The sequence below is a fragment of the Pithys albifrons genome, chromosome 1, assembly GCF_047495875.1.
Source record: "Pithys albifrons albifrons isolate INPA30051 chromosome 1, PitAlb_v1, whole genome shotgun sequence".
NCBI classification, from domain to species: domain Eukaryota; kingdom Metazoa; phylum Chordata; class Aves; order Passeriformes; family Thamnophilidae; genus Pithys; species Pithys albifrons.
This window is the reverse complement of record NC_092458.1, coordinates 57,844,835-57,864,643: the sequence shown is the minus strand read 5'-3', so window position 1 is coordinate 57,864,643 and position 19,809 is coordinate 57,844,835. Positions and strand designations below refer to the sequence as shown.

Here is a 19,809-nt window from a genome sequence, read left to right as displayed (position 1 = left end):
AATCACCCATTGTGTGAGTCCCCGCCCAGGGTGAGGGACTGAGAGCTCCCTGAGGGTACATAAGGGGTGGGTAAGAAGACCTCGGGAACCTCTCGTCGGATCCAGAGCAGCAGCAGGACCTTGACAGGAGGAGATCCCCGCTCTCGCCCAGACCACAGCCCTCGCCTGCACCAACAGGTTTTTCTTTTCCTTTTGCTCTGGACTTGGGGGAACCACAGGGGTCTCAGCACAAGGGCAAACAAACCCCTTGGGTTTGTGCCCCAGGACACTGGGTTATACTGCTGGGGTTTTGTGAGTTGAAAGCAATCTCCCTTGTGTGTCAGTGTTGTTATTGTAATATTATTATTAAATTTTAGGTCTGACTTATAATCTCTCTCGTGGTGAGTTCATTTCCCCTGCTGGTTCACCTTTAAACCAGCACACTGGGATATGTGTCTGTTCCCTCCTGTAGCAGATCACTGGAAGATGGGCCCAAGCACAAGGAGGTGTGCAGAAGTCCTGGGGCCCAAGGATAGGAGGCAGAGTGGAAGCAATGGATGACAAAGTCTTTCTCTGAGAAAACCTCTTCACACAAAGTTGTGTTGAACAAATAGGAGATATCTGGCAACTCTTCCTTGCAAAAAGTGGTGTGGGAGCCTGTTGAGCTTGAGTCCAAGGCCAGAATCAGATGAAGAGCCTCTGTTCATGGCAGAGAACATGAGGATGATGGAGTAGTCACTGCCCTCTGCCCAGGCAAGGTAAGACCCAGCTAATCAGTTAGTGAGAAAACTCAGAAATTACCAGTGAGGAACACTCTTTCCATGATGTATTTTCCCCAGGAAGCAGCACCTTGCAGCAGTGCCTGGAAGGGGATCAGTGTTGGGGAGCAACAACACGGGGCACTTCTTTCTGCCTGGGGCATCCTTGTTTGGGTGAAGAGGCTGGAGCGTTGCCACTGCTATTTGTAGCCCAAAAGAGTCAGACTGAGCATCACTCCAGCACCAGAGGCGAGCATGAAATTAATTCACCTAAGGAAAAAACAATGAACTGCTCTGGTGGATGGTTCCTCATCTCTGTCCAGCGGTGCAACTCAGAGCCACAGGGTCACAAAGAACATGTTTCTCTCTCCTCCCTGACACTAGTAATGTCTTGTTGCAGCCTCTAGACCCAGGCAGCACTGGATTTGCCAACTCTTTGGTGAGATGCCTTCCAGAAAAGGTACATGACCTTCAGAAAAATGCACTGCGGAGTTTGTTTGACGCTCCTGTAGCTGCAAGGAGAAAAAGTTAATGTCAAAACAGAAATTGAAGAGAAGATCAGTGGCAGACCCACTGATATTGCAGCCATCAACCCCCTCCTCACCTGAGTGGGGAAGGCACACAGCCACCTGCAATACCAAGGCAGAAATCTTTATTTCCATTTCAGCCTTCTTGCTCCTGGCCATGCCACTGCCCACTCTGGGGACTGAAGCTGAGGACTGGCAAGTGACAGGGTCTCTTGCAGTGTGGCTGAATGTTTCAGCTGCGCCTTCACCTCTCACTTGTTTAAGGGTAAGGTTTGGGACTGTAACAGTTGTGTGAAGTGCCCAGTGTCAGCCCCACTGCTGGTGAACCACACCAACTTGGCTCACATGTCTGCCCAGCCCTGGTGTACTGACAAGGGGTATAAAATCAGTCCCTTCAGTTGCTGTTACAAACTTCCCATTTCATTCAGGTCAGAGCTGGAGTGTCTTTGCCTTCCTCTGTTAATGAGAGGTTTGTGGAAGGAATGAGTAATCAATAACAACTCTTCTCACCACCAGAGAGGCAGCTGTGGATTGTAGGCAGAGCACTGCTTTTGTGTAAGCTGCAGTAGCAGCAGCCTGTGTAACTCAGACAGCACAAACCCACAATGCCTGCAAATAAAGCCAGAGTAAGATGCAAAAAAAGTGTGGATGCCATTTATTGTTCCTGGTGACACCAGGGTTTGTGCTGGCAACCAGCCCACCCAGCCTTGGACCAGAGCTGGCTGACGGAAAAGGAAAACTCTTCCAGAAAGCAACTTCAAGAAATATGGAGTGGTAGGACTGATCATGGTAGAAGACACCAGAATGGCTACTATAATTACTGGAGTGAGGAAAAGGGCCTTTAAAGCTAACCCAGTCTTAAACTGCTTTTGAACCTTTATCATAGAATCACAGAATGGCAGCATGGTTTAGGTTGGTCTTCTAATTGGTCATCTAGTTCCAATCCCTTCACCATGGAAAGGAACACCTTTTGCTAGACCAGGTTGCTCAAAGCCCCATCCAGCCTGACCTTGAACACTTCAGGGATGGAGTATCCATGACTTCTCTGGATACACTCCTCTTCCAAGTGTTTCACCACTTTTGCGGTAAAGAATTTCTTCCTAGAATATAATCTAAATCTATCTTCTGTCACTTTAAAGCCATTCCATCTTGTTCTATCATTACAGGCCCTTGTCAAAAGCCTCTCTCCAGCTCTCATGAGCCCCTTTTAGGTACTGGAAGGCTGCTATAAACTCTCCCTGAAGCCCTTTCTTCTCCAGGCTGAACAGCACCATCTCTCTCTGCTTGTCTTCATAGGAGAGGTGCTCCAGCCCTGTAATCATCTTTGTGACCGTCCTCTGGATCCATTCCAACAGGTCCATGTCTTTCCTGTGCTGGAGACCCTGGAGCTGGAAGCAGCACTCCAGGTAGTGTCTCAGGAGAGCAGAGTAAATGGGCAGAATCACCTCCCTCAACCTGCTGGCCACACTGCTGTTGATCCAGCCCAGGATACAGTTGGCTTTCTTGCTGTGAAGGCACATTGTTGAGCTTCTTGTCAATCAACACCCCCAAGTCCTTCTCTTTAGAGCTGCTCACAATCCATTTTCTGCTTGTGATTGCCCAGTCAGGAAGGAGGAGTGATAATCATGAATGTTTCCATTACAAATTCTTTGCAAGTGAAGGCTGTTTTACTTTCCAAATGCAAATTTTCTAATTTTCCTTGAAAATTCTTCATATTAACATTGTCTTAAAAAATGAGCACATAGTCATTTTTATCGTCATTTCCCAGGGTTTTCTTTTTAAAGAAGAGACAGGAACTCTTTTGTAAAAAATAGTTTTTAAAGTTTTAAGCCTTTAAAAAACATAAAGCCTTGTTTTTCCTCTTTTTTTTCCACTTTATCAGTGTTTCACAGTATGTTAAAAGAAGACTGAATTCCCAAGTTTTTCAAATTTTCATATGAAAAACAGCTATAACTTTCCATTGAACCCTTAAGAAGGAAATGTAAATATGCCAACTGTATTTATGTGGGAGCACAGAAAATGAAACATAACCTACATTTCCTGGCATTATATATCTACATCCTGAAAAGGAGTTCTGGTATTACACTAAATGCAGTGGGGTTGATTGCCGTTATGAGAACAGTCTAGACTTAAGTCCAATTTAATATTTTAAAAATTAATGGCTCCAATGTTTGTTTTCTTTTCCTTTGTCCTCTGAGGAGACCACCTGGACAGAAGACTCTGCAAAGTGCACTTTTTGCAATGCTCCTGAAAAGGTAATCCCAACAGTGGCTGATCTGAAGGAACAGACCCAGGAAAATGTATCTATCGGTACAGTGGGAGCATGCCTGTCGCATAAGGTTCTTCCTGGCAAAAAAGGAAAGTGGAATCACAATGGCAGAGAGGGTTGTGAGCTGAGGGAGCTGGAGGGTGAGGAAGTCTCCACTGCAAGCAGCTGTCCCATGCCAGCCCCACCGCTCCTGATAGGCACACCACACACAGCTCTTTTGCTGCAATAGATGTAAGTAAGCATTTGCCACGGTCATCCAAGAGCTGATGAGTGAAGATGAAGCAGAGCAAGAGCTGCACATCAATCCCCATGCCAATGCTTCCCACACTGATCTGAGAAGAGGCATCAGTAAGGGTCTGGGGAAGACCAGCCCCAGTCCTACGTGAGTAGAGAGAAGCTCCATACCAGGTCCCTTCACTCTGTTACGAGAATTTCTGTTAGGAAACTGCTTGTGGCATTACACTGCTGCCCACATGCACCAACAAGCATTGAAGTATCCTCATGTCAATCCTACAACAGTGCGGCTGGTAGAAAAGATCCATCAGCTGCTCCCAGGCAGGACATGCTGAGCAGGCAACAGCACTGAGTGAGTCCAGAATTATATGTTGGACCACGACAGTTAAGTGCTGCCAAGGTGATACTTGCCTGAGAGTCCTCATGCTGCTCATCTTCACTATAGAGTCCAAATCTTCACTGTAGTCACCAAATGGCTTGATGAGGTGCACTTAAAGCTGAGGGCTCAGCACCCATTACCTGCTCCATCTCTGCCATTTTGGCCTTGAAGGTTTGTCATTAGCAGGTTAGGAAGCTCCCTAGAAATGGGGATACTTTCCAGATGGCAAAAGGTTTTCTGCATCACTTGAGTTATCCATGCTTTGTTGCTGTTTCCTCTTTTCTCCCATCATTTTGGTCCTTTGGAGTTAGACTTGCAAGTACTATCATGTCTTTTGATGGAAGCAACAGCCCACACTGAAATTTCCCTCTGGTACTGAGGGGCAGTACAAAGTCTGAGTGCCACTTGGTCTCCAGATCAGACCTGTTTTGAGCCCTTTGGGCAGGGTCTGTCTTCAGTCTCTGCAGGGATCAGCAGTGTAAGTGATGTGCATTGCTTGGTCCCACCAGCCACACAAGATGAGTTTTGCCTTGAGAGACTGGAGTGGCAGTCAGGAGCACAGCATGCAGGGCACTCAGTCACATGCGTGATGAGCTGTGTGAGCTGAATGTCCCAACAGCTGGGATTCACTTCACCTATGCAAGTACATACACACTCCTTCCCTCATCCGCTGCATCTCCTCTTGACCTAAAGGCAGGGAAACAAGCTCTACTCACTTTCATACCATTCACCTCTCATCCTCCAAACCAGGCTGCTCCATCCAAAGTGCCTAGCAGGGTCAGATCCAGACTCCTCAGCTGGAAATTAGGAGGGAAAGTACTACTGGTCCCAGGTCTAGCTGTGTTCCAACAATTTAACAGCATAAGCAAAAGCTTTACAGTGTCCAGGCAGCCTTGAATTCATCAGCAGGGATATCACCACTGTGTCCAGCAAGGGATGGGGTGTCCTGGAGTGTCTACTCCAACCAGCTGTGAAGAGAAGCAGCTCCCCAGGGCCTGTTGTCCCAGCCTTGGTGACCCTGGGAGGGCAAGCAGACTGGAGTTCTGCCTCATCAGTCAGGGGCTGAATGGGATCCCCCTGACAGTTCAGGCCACTGCAGCCCTCTCTTCACTCCCTGCCTCTCCTCTCCCCTCCCTAGCCAGACAGCATTGCAGTTCCTGCCAGGGTGAAAGAAAATTACCTGTGATTTATCACACACTCAGTGATTTTCTTGGCTTTTTTATTTTCAACATAGAAGCACATTATACTGCTCTTCCATCTTGAAATATAGGGATAGCAAATCCTCCTGCCTGGGACTGTCTGTCTTTTTGGCCTCATAAAAAGCCTGAAAAATGAAAGCAGGAACAAAATCATCAGTTTGTTGCTTTTTTGTTCCCCTCTATCCCTTCCAACAAGAAAGGAAATTCTTAGCTATTCTGCAGAGCCAAAATGTACATCTTCAGGTTATATATAAATTAGTGCTGCAGTTACAGCTGGAGTCAGACACTTCATGTGTATAAAATGCCACTGCCTGGGAGTTGCTGTGGACAAGTCCCTCAGGTTTCTGTGACAGACACAGAGTGAGCACTGTCCCTTTCTCCAGGTGAGAATTAGCTACTGTATTAATGATGATCTCTTTGCTTTCCCCTCTCCTAGTTGCTCTCCATTCTTCCTAGAGAAGCAGATGGCAATGCTGCTTATTTCTATTAGAAAGCATTAAACCCAACTTCCTTGTAATGCTTGGAGTTAAGCCCTTAGGAAAGAAATGTTTCTGTGTTGCTTGTCAGTACTTTGTTACTTGTGTGTCTGATGGAAACAGAGCCCTTAGCAAATTATATCATCAGAGAGCAGGTAATAACATAGAATAAGAAAAGTTGAGCTTTGTATATGAAATGTGAAAACACAGAAGTGAAGGATCAGTTTTCTTTTGTTATTTTGAAGGGTTTAATTAAAAAGTAAGCAAACAAACAAAAAATCCCCCAAGTCTAGGTGGAAAGCACAGACTGTGGTGGTCTGACAGTGCTCCAGGGTTGGTACTGGTGTGGGGAAAAGAAGGCCTGGGGCAGAGCATCCCCATCCTCTGTGTCCAGACAGACAGCCCCACCACCTCGGTTTTGCTACTGCAGCACTGCCATTCTCCTGAGCCTCTAAGACAATGTTATCCTGATGGACAAATGTTTTTTCTCCTGTTCCTAGATGGAAGTGGTCAGGTTTAGTATCCAGCAGCAATAGCACTTGCTGGGGGAACACCTGCAGGAATGCACTATCTTGATGTGGGTCACCACGACCCTCCTCCCTTGGATAAACTCCACTCAGCCTCCTGGACTGGCTACACAACTCATGTTGCTCCTGCAAGGAAATTAGGTCTACAGAGCTGGCCATCTTGGGGCATGGCTGTCTGAAGGGTCGTGAAGGCTGAGATCACTTCCCCCAGACAGTGTTCCATGATGGTTTTCTTCCAAAGTGTACTTTTTGTGGGCTTTCTATGGGCTCAGCTTTCCTTGACTTTTTGTCAGCTACCCATTGGGCAACGTAGCTGGTTTTATCATGCTCACCAGGGAAGCCCTCTTCACCTGCTACATCCAGAAGAACAACAGATAGTCAGGGATGAGGACTGCCTCTGGGAGTCACGGTCACAGGGTCTGCTTACACTTTGATGGCCACCTCTGGTGACTGCAAGCCTGGTGGTGGCACTGGGTCCCAGCTCACCCCCAACCTGCCCCAGTGGCATCCCAGGGCATTAATGCATGCTAAAAGCACCTTCACTTTTTTAATTCCAGTTTTATTTTTTTCCTATGTGACAGCTCATGAGAAGAAGTGCAGCCCACCAGGTGGTAGCTTCTTGTGTTGCATAGCAAGGTTCCAGGTGCAGACATAGTGTACAGCATGAGGGCATTTGGGGATTGCCCCATCTCAATTGCCAATGACATCTGTCCACAGATGTCCTCACATCCCCTGGAGTGAGGATTGATCCTGGCATCTACTTTACCAGCTTCCTGTGAAGCTCCAAGAGGCCATGCTGGAAAAACTTGGGCTTGTTATCTGCACATGACAGGAATCCACAATTGCTGTAGTCAGTTAGCTTGAGGTCAGCACTGCCTCTGGTTTGTTTCTCATACCCAGTGAATGCTTCTCACTAAAGAATGACTGAGGTGACCAATTTCAGAGAATCACAGAATAGTTAAGAGTTAGAAGGGACCCCTGGAGATCATCTACTCCAACCCTCCAGTCAAGGGAGGGTTATCTAGAGCAGTCTCTCTCTTGCAGTCTAAGTTGTAATATGAGGTGACTGATGGCTGCAGTAAAAATTGCTAGTGTTTGAGCCATCAAATACTAATTTTTGACATCCCAGTCCCAGTTTCCAAAGTTTCCCTTCAGAGAGCTAGTGTCTGGGGGAATCAGTAAATCCCATCTCAATTTTACAAGTCCTCCCTGTGCTGCGGCTAATTAATGGACATCTTAAATGTCTAACTGGCTACTACAAATCATTTTAAATAGCTTTTGCAATAACACTTCCAACAGACTCCTACTATTTGCCTGCAGACATGTTGATCCATCACACAGCAACCAGGTTTTATAGCCTAAAACCAAGGCAATCCCTAGCAGTGCTAAACCACCGCTGACCTGCTGTGGGTCTCTCCTGACTTCATGGGACCACACACTTCCCATTGGCATTAGCCACACACCAGTTGCTGGCTCAACACTGAGCCAGGGCTGGCTGCTATAACCCACCCAGCACCTCTAAACTGAGGACAATGCTAAGTGACCACTCTGATATTTGTAAAGAGAATAGGATAGTTTTGATGAGAGGAAAAGAGAAAACCAACAGCCTGTCCTGCTTATGGACTGGTTCAGGCTTGCCAATGGCTGGCGCTGTGGCACATCACAGCTGCAAAATTAGATTTATTTTTTTCCTGCTTTAGATTTATTTTTTTCCCTGCTGTTTTTCCAAGCTGCAGCACAAGGTAATGCTGGGGGAGGCCAAGCCACTTTTGCAGTCCAGTGAGAATCAACTTCTTCATGCTTAGGCAGGAAAAGCTCTGTGTAATATGTGCTGCAAATTGAATGATGGAAGCTCCCCATGTGCCACATCTGGGGGGATGTTCCAGCACCCAGGACGTCTTGAGATGGGGAACATTGATTTGTATTTGTATGCATAAATATGAGCTGTTTTCCCTCATACTCTGCCCTTCTCTCTGCTTCGTAGTTTGGCAAGGCCATTCCCTTTACCCAGCCGCAAGCACAACACACACGCATGGAAGACATTTTTTTAGCCTAAAGGCTGCCAGGGCAAAAGAAATTTCCATGTCCAGGGACTTTAGGAAGATGTAGACGTGAAATGAGGAGAAGGGAAAGGATGCACACAGACACACGCACACAGACACACACACACTCTCAGAGCCCACACTGCCCAAGGATTTTTTCTGCCCTTCAGGGACTCACTGCTCCCCCAGGGCCATTTAATTTCTGTAGCATGCTTTTAGTGAAGGACAAAAGCTTACCAAAACTAGTCCATGACTTGATACATCAAGTCCCAGAGGTGACTTTTGAATGGAAAAATGGAAGTTTGGTCCAATCACAGACAAAATATGGTATTTGAGACCAAGAATATGTTGGGTCTAAATTAATCCAGCTGTGTGCTCCTCCCCAAGGCCGCCCTGGCCCTATGCTCTGGGGTCTGCTTGGACTGGGCAGGGACCAGGCAGAAGCACTGGGAGCGACATGACCTCAGACATCACTCTCGCAGCTCTCCTTTACAGTCCATCCCCATGAAACTGAACGGCCACCTCACCCTTAAAACCCTGCCTTAGAATGACATTTACTTACTCTTCCTCAGAGCCACAGCAATGCTGCCTGTTTCAGCGTGGGGTCCTGGCTCAGGGCGAGCACTTGCTGTGGCAGCCCTGCCTGGTCAACTCCTGTGTAGCAGCTCCTTGGACAGCAGCAAGGAAACCACCCAGCGGAGATAAGCTTGGGACTGCTGCCTATGACCGGTCACAGATCTTCATGCGGAAAAATCACTGTTTCGTTCAAAACCAAATTTCCTGCCTGTGTGACTCTTAATGAAATTCCCTCTCAGGAAAGCATTTAGACGAGACTGAAATGCTGTCAGTGAAGGGTAAGAACAACAAGACTCACAAATTCATTTTGAAACACTGTTTCTTTTGAAAATATTAATATTAAATGTCAATACAAGCACAAAACTTCTGATTTTATCTTAATGTGATTTTCACTTAGTGTGAAACAAGCATTTCAGGAGAGGGACATCAAAATCCTTTGGCATTTGTCACGCAGGTTTCCCACCTCTGACCCTTCCTCAGAGATGGAAATGCTGTTCTGGCCAGGGCTCAGCCCTGCTCAGGGCCACTGTGACTAAGCCTTAGTGGTGTGGTGTGTAGTCCTTCACTAGCTGCAAACACAACAGGTCACCACTGAAACACAGGTCACATGCTGCTCATGCTTGGTTGGGGGCTGAGGGCGCAGGGTAAAGGATTCAAGTTGTCTTCCCTGGTGCAGGCAAAAACCAGATGTTGAGAGTCCTCACAGAAAGAGTCTGTATGTGACCACAGACATGTTGCTGAGGGAAACAGACCTCTGCCATAGCTGTTCAGAACGGTGGCAAGTACACAAGCCCTCAAGTACACAGAGTCATAAAGCACTGGCTACTTGCTCTGTGATCTCCAAAATACAGACTTCTCACAATCGATTGCTGTGTTAGGTAGGGAGATCATCTTGCTTGCCCCACTACTTCTGGGCAGCCCACTCCCAGCAGAGTAGGCTCAAGTCATGAGTTTAGCTCCTCAGTCCCCTTGTTACAGGTGGTAGAAGAGGATGAGCTGCAAAGGTGAACCGTAGTGTTAGTGTGCTCCAAGGGCACGAAGGGAATGGGCACACATGACACATTACATGGGTGAATGTGAAAGGTTGGGTTCCAAGAGACACAGGATGCTCTTCCACTCGGCCTCCCCTCTGAGAGTTTAGCATTAACACTCTTCACTTTGCAGGGGCTCTCTTTGCAGCTGAAAGACCCAGAGAAAAGCCACCTACTGAAATGGTCAGAAAGTGAAGACAAGCTTCTCCTTCAGTCTAAAAAAATTCAGCTCAGAAGCCTGCTGTGCAAAAACTAGACCATGTTGCAATACTTTTGGCAATCCCTTTCTCAGTGATATCACTCCTTGCATTTCATCATCTTCTATCTGCAATGAAATACTGAAATGAAGATATTAGTGCTCACAGCAAGCAGTTGTATCAGCACTTTAGATCAATTTTCCCTTCACCAAGGTGGTAAGTCACCTCACAATGAAAATAAATCTCCTTTTTTCAAGCTCACAATGCCTATCTGTACATCAGGTCCTTGTAGCACCAAGTTTGCCTCAGCTGACATTTGATGGATCATAGTCTGATCACTGGGGTTACACAGCGAATGTGTGGTGCTTTGAAGCAGATGCCTTCCATCCTACAGCTGATGAACTGGAAACTTTGAGAACTGGTTGTACCAAGTGTGATTGACAAGTCTGCTTTGGCTGTCAGCCAGAATGGGCTGGTGGAGACGGGATGGCAAAAAGCAGCTTGGGTACAGGGACCAGGGTCAACCCAACAGAGGAAAGATGAGGTGTCTCCTGGGTTTCCAGGCTCCAGTTGGTGAAAGATGGCAATTCCCATGGCCTAGGGGCATAGTTGGACACCTCAGAAAGGGGCCAACTGATTCTTTTTTTTGTGTTGTTCTATTTAGAACTCTTTATATGAAAGATGTTACTTGCTCCACAGTGTTGGCTTGGTTCTAGGGCCCAATGAGGATGAAAATACACAAGAGTAGGAGCAAGCAGCGTTTATGGACACAGAGCTGGATCTACCTGCAGTCACCAGCAGTTGCTTCAGCAGCACAGACTCTCTTTTTCACCTTTTTGTACTCGCATAACTTTTGTTAATACCAAGCATGAAGTTTGAGGAAAGGACTATTAAGTTTTGCTTGAAAAACACATGGCACAGTGTAAGGTTATGCTGCAGGCATCACTGCTGTACAAAAAGAAGGGTGAATGCCTGGCCAGCTGCTTTGGGATTCACCTCATTGATAAGATGCAATCCAAAAGGCCAAACCTCTTTAGGAGGCTCCAAGCACCTCAGAAGCTGTAGTCACACATCACTGCCCCATACCTGTCAGACAGAAACTGAATTCCACAGGAGAGTTTCTATTTAAGTTAGTTCATTCAAATGACATTACCAAAGACAGAGGGTGAAGGGAAACTTCATGGTGGCAATATAGGAGACAATCCACAAGCCTCTGGATGATATGCTGCTACAATACCAAGGGCCAGAAGAACACTATGGTAGCAATGAGAAACTATGGGTTGATGAGTCTGCGAGTAACCAGGCAAGAAGAACACATCAAATACAAAACTACTTGTGTTTTCTGCCACCAGTTCCAAAGTTTTCTCTCAGTAAAAGCCAACAGTTAAAATATACTTTTGTATTACAGTTATGGTTTCTTCCCCCTAACAAAGTTGTAAGGAAAAAGATCATTTAGTTATACAAAATCACTTGTCAGTAAAGAAAATACAAACTTACTTTTATTATAACCATAAGGAGGCATTAATTTAACCATTAGCTGTACATTCAGCACTCAGGTATATATCTGTGCCAAATGAATTCAGTTCTCTTACTGCTAAAAAAAGAATGCTTCTCAGCAACGCACCACCTGTGCTTACAGGATGTTTATTGTCTCTGTATTACAGTTATCTTGACAGACAAGCCTCAGGATACAGAATAAAGCTTTACTCTTGGACCAAAATAGGAGGCAACATTTTTATTTAAAAAAATTAAAAACAGCAAGTTTCTAGTCAGATAATATAAAGCATCTTAAATTAATCTTTGAAAGTATTTACACTATTTGTAAACGTAAATATCTGAAACTGTACATGTTTAAACAAATGGTCACTTAGCAAACAGGCTGTATAAACTGATTGCTCTTCTAATCTTTCCACCAGCTTTCCTCGAGCTGTCTGGGTACTAAGAGAGAAAAAGATCCCCACCGCAAGAGTGATTACTGCCATGGTTTACCCTTCATGTCTTTTCTGTACAATGTCTGTACTAAGTCAGCCATAACTCTGTACAGTGATGATGCAGTCCTTCTGAAAAACTTTATAAAAAACAAATATACATATATTACAATGTACTGGACATTATTTTACAGCCTGTATTTCTACATAAGTGAAGAGAAAGGGCAAGTTTTCCTCTTTGTTAGTTCCTTTAGTTAACTTTTAAGGTGTCATTTAAGGTTCTAGGAGTACCATTTATGTACCTCAGCACCACTGCTGCAACACTTCCTTGTGGTAGCTTTAAATCCTACCATCTTGTTCTTCAGCCATGTAATTTACAACAGGAAAATTATTAAATCAAAATACCATCAATGTGCCTGGAAATTTCTTCATATTTAGAAGGACAGGACGGGTTTTACACATAAGTTAAAAATCTGCCGTGTCACTCACTACATTTTTTGTTTTGCAGTTCTGCCCAATAAGGATTTACACACTGACACACCCTGAAGCTGCTTGAAGTGTTTCATTCCATTAGTGGCCAGGTGTTTGGAATTCAACTTTCTGCACTAATGACCAACTAATGTATACTGAACATTGCGCATTGTTTCCCAGTTACCAAGTATTTATTTTCAGTTCACAATCCTAATTTGATAGCCTTGCACATTCAATTTCAGGCATTCCCACTCCCCCTGACTCCAGGGCACAAATGCTGTGCAAGTTCCATTCCTGGTTCCCACTTAAAACAATAGGACACCACCATCTGATCTTGGGAAAGGCAAAAAAACTCTACCCTAAAACTAAGTACCTGAGAACCTCAATCATAAACTTTGCTGTAAAGCATCTGAAAACATGTAGTTTCCTAGAAACATCACAACTTATATTGCACAGCTTTCTATTGCAAATCCCAAGGACCTGAGACTCTTCACATGGAGGAAGGTTAGCAGAACTCCAGGTCAGACCTCACAGCTCCCAGTCCGAACAGTGTAAGAAGAACAGCACATCTAGTGTTTCAAGAAACACTTCCCATGTGGGAAGTAAAGTTTTCCCAACTAAGAACCTCTGAATTATGTTCAAGCACATAGTGGATTACCAGGATTATATGGGGAGTTAAAGAAAAACTCAGGGCATGCCTGCTTAAGTCAAACAGCCATACCAGTGCTTATCTCCCACGTCTCACAAATATCTCTTACTGCTCTCACAAGTATCGCTTTCTGCTCTCACAAATATCTCTTACTGCTTTCATTTGATTCCCTGTGCTTTATTTCTGGCATGTCTTTGAAAGTGTGACTTTCCATCGCATACATCAGCTTATTAAAGGAAAGCAAAAACGGTTTTTACATTAAAAAAGAGGTTTCAACTTTGAAAACATCTGGATAAGGCAGTAACTGAGCTTCTGTAAGAGTGATCAGCAAAGGGGTTTTTGTTTTGTTTTCTCCTGCCCACTTCTGAAGTCTCGGAACAGGAAGACCTTGAACAAATCAATAAACCTGTTTGTGTTTTTTTTTTCCCCTAGAACAGGGTTAAGCAGTCTGGATAGTTTTGATGCAGACAGGACTGCATGGTGGGATCCTTTGTTTACTTCAAGTAAATGTCTTTGCATTCCCTTCACTGCTTGGCATTCAGCTGAAGCTTATTTCAAGCAGCCTCACCGCTGGGTTACTTAGACATCGATAACAGTAAGTTCACCTGAAAGACAAAAGGAAAGCCTACATTAGAGTACCTAAGTTTCCTAACAGATGTGTTAAACTTTAACCTTTGCACAGGATTCCTAGAAAGCACATTAGTCAGGACAAGACAGCTATAAAACAACTGGCCAAAATTTCCAGTCAAATGCCTACTCACAGGCTTTTTAAAATGCAACTGTTGGCCATGCTGACCACTCACTTCAGCAGTCACAACCTACTGTGTCAAATTTTCTAAGATGACTTCACATATTGTCAAGAAATTCCAAAAAACAGGTACACTGGCAAAAATGTTAACTTTCATCTCAGACATCTGAAACACATTTGGGATCCTATACAATACTCATTTCCCACAGATTACAATATGGTTTCCTGTACAATTCAGTTTGTAGGATATATGACCTTAATGTATAACAGATAAAAAATTAGAGAAAGCCACCTCCTTCTGGTGCATCACTCCTACTCTGTGCTCCAGGACAATTATCACTCATTCCTGTGGCCACATTCACTGGAGGAAACATCTTCTAATCCACAAACTAGTTTACCTGTTTAAATATTGGTATCCTGTGATAAGCAAGATGCTATCCATATTCCCTAGACCACTAAGGCCAAAGTGACATTTTAAAAAACCTACTTGGTTTCTGTCAGAGAATCCTAATACAGAGAATTCTTATACCCAATATCTGTGAGACTAAAGATTTACCTGCCACGTGGGGTTACACTTCCATAAACATTTGCACATTTTCCCAACGCAATTTACTTGAAATGCACTCTAGTAATTCTTTCTCATGCTTTCTGAATGCAAAAGGTGCTGCTTTTTGTATTTGCCAAAAGCAAGACTGCCTTCAAATGCACAGGCTTTTTTTTAAGGCGTATTCACCGACTTTGCTATCTCTCCAAAAAGACAATGCCCAGAAATGGCAAAACTCTTCAGCAATGTTGTACAACTCAATCCCCAACAACATCAATCACCACTCTGGTTTAAGAAAATCTATTAGATATTCATTAAAAAAAACACCAAACAAAGCCCTTTTCTAGCTGAGAGTGTGAAGTTCAGAAAAAGTTCAATCATCCAGGATTAAGTAGGATAATAAATAAATAAAGATTCTGAACTGGAAATACTAAAAATGAAAAAAATCAATGTTTAAAAAAGCCAGTCACATGAAAGAGCAACTGATAAAACACAGGGCTTAAATATATACCTGTTCCATTGAAGGACAAGCTATGATCTGGAGATCTTCATCACTAAATTCTTCCTTTAACAAAGCATGGAATTTCTGGAACATTTGCTGAATGTTATTCTTTTAAACAAAAGAAAAAAAACCTCTGTATTAAAAAACACAACACCAATCTCAAACATGAACCAGAATAAACACAATGTACATGGAATAGCAAGTGAAGGCATCAGGCAGGGAGAAGTGGTTGAGCTTTAAGAACTTTTCTTCTAAAACAAGCTGGTTTGATAAAGAGCTCCAAGGAATTTACATTGGCCATGAGATAAAAACTTCAGCTAAGATGTGCAAAACTGAACACTGAGTCCCAAAGACTTAACATGGAATCCTAAAACTCAAGCCTGGTTCTCCTGGTAGTTTACAGTAGGTTTTTCATTGAATCTGTGTCATCCTCTCTGCCTCTGGTGCTTCTGCCCATGTATAACTGACCAAATTGAACTGGTTTTGGCTGGGACAGAGTTAATTTTCTTCATGGTAGCTCATAGGATGCCAAGTGGAAGGTGTGCAGAATAAACACCACCAGTTACTTCCCTGTGGTGTGTGTGTTATGTGGGCCAAGTAAAACAGAGAGCAGGATAGCTGTTTGAGTTTAGGGGGTTTTAAGCTAAAGATACCATCATGAAATACCCACAGGAAAACCTGCCAGCAATACTCACCCTGACAGGCTTAAACAAAATTAATTCTGTATCTTTATTGGACAAGTATAATGACATGCTTCGTAAAGTTGATGGCAGCTTTGTTTTTATTGTCTTGTAAGTGGAAGAGACCAGATCGTTGATCTTTGCTGAAAGTAAAAGAAAATATGCTTAACAGGCTAAAATGGAGTTCTGCTAGCTGAACACTACACTCCAAAAAATCACCTTCACTTTTACTGGGGCTGATCATCACCACAGGGTTGAGTGAAAGGGAGAGAGGAGGCAGCTGGGGTGTGCAGTATCAAACCTGTCACATGACTACAGCGTGCCAGACACTGCAGAAAATGCATTCAACCCATTTCTGCAAGCTACCACATCCTCCTGAGGTTTCTGAAGTCACAGCCTTTAAACAGCAACCAAGTTCTACACAGGCTTTCCTGCTAGAAAACTTACCTGGAAAAGAAACCCTGGGAAATAAACAGTGCTAGAAAACAGAAGAGAATATCACAAATTCTCCTTACTGACCACAGGCACACCTCTGAGAAGAAAGGCTGCAGACACCTGGATTTTGAATCAATCAGACAGGAATCCTATCTCAGACAAGACCTTCTTTCTTTATTGCTAGGAATTTTAACGATTTTACAAGATCGTTGCTTAAAGGCCAAGGGGGAAATATATATTGTAGTTTTAAGCTACTGAAGTTAATATACTATGTATTTTTTCCCCTCCTCAATTTCTGCCATATCCAAATATTTTGTTTAATCCTGCTTCCCAGACAAATGACTCCAAGAAACAGCAGAAGCTCTACTTAGATCTGCCTCTACACACATACTTATCTCCAAACAAACACTAAAAATACTCCTGGAGAAGCAGAAGAAGCTCAAGTTAGCTTCTGATAGTGTCTGACCCATGGAGCAGCACTGAATTATGTATGTATATGGCTGGCTTTGCATCTTAAGAACATGATGCAACAGAGTTCCAATGTATGAATTGAAATAATCAGATTTTTTCAACCAGAAGCACAACTTTGTAATGTGAAGAGCAAAACAACCCAGGAACATCTAAAACTGCTCCAAATGTTCCAATGAAGCATTCACATTTGAATACTTAAAAAAAGGGAAACAAAGCCAGATTCCATTTTTGCATAGTGACAGGAAAACTGAAAAGAAAGTAGGTACCAAATGTACAAGGCTACAAGGCAGATTCATTCTTTTGTACAAAAGCAAAAGCTTTCTCATAACATAATCAGGTAATTCCTCAGGCACACTCTGTACGCATTTGCAGAAATGCTGTTTACAGGCAAAAACAGTCACGGCTTGAGAGATAGGCATTCATCTACTGCGCCAATTAAATACATATTCTCAAGTTTGTCAGGTTTTGATTTAGAGGTGGCTTAAGACATTTAAACTACCACACAGGTTAAAATGGAAGTCAAGATTTTCAAGAAAAAGATAAACTGTTCAATTTTTCAAAATCAATCACAGTCTCACAGTCCAAGTTATTCTGGCCACCTTTTCAGATTCCTAATAGTTACCTGAATATAAACAAAAGCAAATACCTGGTTGTGCCCAAGGTTGCTGTGATAGGCTGTAATTGGGACCTCCTTGAGTGGCCATTGTTTTTAAAGCAGCTACCTAAGAAATGTAAAATCGACAAAATGATGTTTCTTTCAGTTGAATTCACAACAAAGTGACCAAGTAAAAATTGCACAAGTCTGTCAGATATCACAGTGTACAGAATCTCCCCTGCTCTTTCTCTTCTATGGCCTGACTTAACCACACACAGGGGAAGCAGTGTGACAGAAAAGCGATTCAAAATTACAACTGTGATCAATTCTTGAAAGTAAAATTCAAAATGTGATTAAATTTACAAAGACGCTTAGGCACCAAAGGATACAAAACCTCAAAAGAGACTTATACTTAAGCAGCTTAGTCAAACTCCCCAGATTCCCAATGAATCACTGGGATCACTCAGTCAATCTATCAGTCTCACCAGTTACCCATTCATATTTTAGGCACGCCACTGACCCCTACCCCAGCATGACAGGCAACAGTAAATTTAACACTATAATCTTCTAAATTCTCAAAAATCAGCAGCTGGGATATCTGCTGTCCATGAAATGGACAGTTTCTGAGAGGTCATGTCACTTATTCTCAGCACATAAGGATCCACATCACTCTTCATTTTCCAGAATAGATTCTGCTGTGTGGTTGTTCTCAAGATACCTAGAAATCCTGAGCTCTAGAGCAGATTCTAGAAAGAAATGTACTGTAAAAAGGCATCTTTTTTGTTTCTATTCCCTCAGATGCCTAATCTTTCTAACCAACTTTTACCAAGGATTTTGGTCCCAAGAAGAACTTTTAAGGAAAGGCCTGCTCAGCAAACACTTCATTGGTGTAAAATATGCTGAGAATAGAAAATTCTAACACACTTCACAGCCATACTCTAAGGCCTCCCTCAAGAATACACGTGATCCAATATTGGTTTTGAAGGTTTATAAACGCAGTCAAGGTAGGAATTTTCCTGCAAAAAGAAAGCTCCTGCCAACCTTCACAAACCCATTTCAACTCAAACATTGAAGTGTCTTGATCTAAGAGCACAGGGCTGCTTTTAAAAACAAACTATGTCATTTTCCTTTAGTCCAATAATCTCAAAAATGCCTGGAAGATTGTTGTTGAAGGAAAGCTCATCACCTTCAGCTAATCAGACAGAACTAGCAGCTTCTCCTATATCCAACTTAAATACCAATTCCCTTGTGCTACCAGTATTTCAGTCAGGTTAACAACCATACAACACATTTGTACCTTTGTCATGAACTCCTCCAGCTGTTCTATAAACTGTTTGGTTTGCTGTTGGATGAACTGCTCACAGGCTGATTTCAGATGACGATCCACATCTTTCTTAGAGTCGATATAATGTTCTCTGATTTCTGGAGTACCCTTGAACAGAGGACAACAATACTCTTCATTTTATTTGCCAGAGATCACCACACACTGAAATGATCTAACTTTTTTTTATGCAGTAAGACTCCATATTACCTCCAGTAAGAACTGTATCAAGGCGTTGTTGCTGTTTAGTCTAAAAAATCTTGAAACTGTCTTAGGATTCAGGATTTTAAATGCTGCATCTGCAAATCAGAAAGTCACTCATACTGTAAGTCAATGCAATTCCACTCCAGAAATTACAAACTCCAATCATTCATTTACACATAAAAAGCAGCCCAGCATAAATTATTATAACTGTAACATTAATGACTCCAGTACTGCCAGTAGTGGATGCCCAAGTGCACATGTACAAAAGCACACAAAGCTTAATCCACTATTTTTTGATTGTACCTATGGTAAACCTGAATCTAATAGTTGCACAACATGAAGAGATAAATACATTACAAGAAACTTGTAACAAGTTACTGATACCAACTGCAGTGCTATGAGCATGCAAACAGTGTGAGCTCTCCTTGTTACTGCATCTACAAGTGAAAGACTTCTACATAAACTACGTAGTTAAGCATTTAGAAATAATATGCAGAATTTTCACATGTTGCTTGGTAAAACCAAGCACAGTTGCATGAAGTAACTTAGAATTGGCACTTTCTTCCTCTGCGCTTAATTGTTTTAGTTATAAACTAAACAACAAAACGTCAAGGTTGATAGACATTCATATTTATGTTCTCTACAGAAGTTCCAAGAAGAAAAAGCAACAGTGTCTGTAATTAATACAAGATACTGAAAATACTCCTATAGTGCTAACAGGATGTTGTCAACCTGAAATGTAGTCAAATTGGGAAAAAGAAAATTATCAGTAGTTTCAGTACAGCTTATTGCCCTACAGTCGTACACATCCACCTGCTTTTTCTTTTTTTCAAAAGCAACTCTGTGCCCCACTTGCTGTGTAAAACAATGGGAGGGAAACAAGACATAAGAGCTAAAGAAGTGCTGTACAGGGCATTAAATAAACAGGGAATACCAAATACACAGGCATGTAGGTTTAGCACTGAATGAAGAATCTGCACTCCTATACAGTTAAAGAGGACCACAGAGAACAATTATTTTTATTATCTGAATTATTTCCCAGAAACTTCACCAACTCTGAAGACAGC

At 43.0% G+C, this 19,809-nt stretch overlaps 1 protein-coding gene and 1 pseudogene across 1 annotated transcript in view; one reads left to right on the top strand and one right to left on the bottom strand.

The window, feature by feature from the left end:
• LOC139677914 (uncharacterized) overlaps positions 1-10,253 on the top strand; it is a 34,418-nt pseudogene extending 24,165 nt beyond the window's left edge.
• A 1,407-nt stretch (positions 10,254-11,660) lies between these two features.
• The window catches only part of COG3 (component of oligomeric golgi complex 3), a 31,900-nt gene continuing 23,751 nt past the window's right edge, over positions 11,661-19,809 (bottom strand). Inside the window, exons 18-23 of the mRNA XM_071550916.1 lie at positions 18,749-18,837; positions 18,515-18,649; positions 17,269-17,344; positions 15,732-15,859; positions 15,046-15,144; positions 11,661-13,847 (exon numbers count right to left, since the gene is read on the bottom strand). Of these exons, the coding sequence (XP_071407017.1) occupies positions 13,818-13,847; positions 15,046-15,144; positions 15,732-15,859; positions 17,269-17,344; positions 18,515-18,649; positions 18,749-18,837 (557 nt within the window). The 3' untranslated portion in view covers positions 11,661-13,817. The remainder of the gene's footprint in view (positions 13,848-15,045; positions 15,145-15,731; positions 15,860-17,268; positions 17,345-18,514; positions 18,650-18,748; positions 18,838-19,809) is intronic.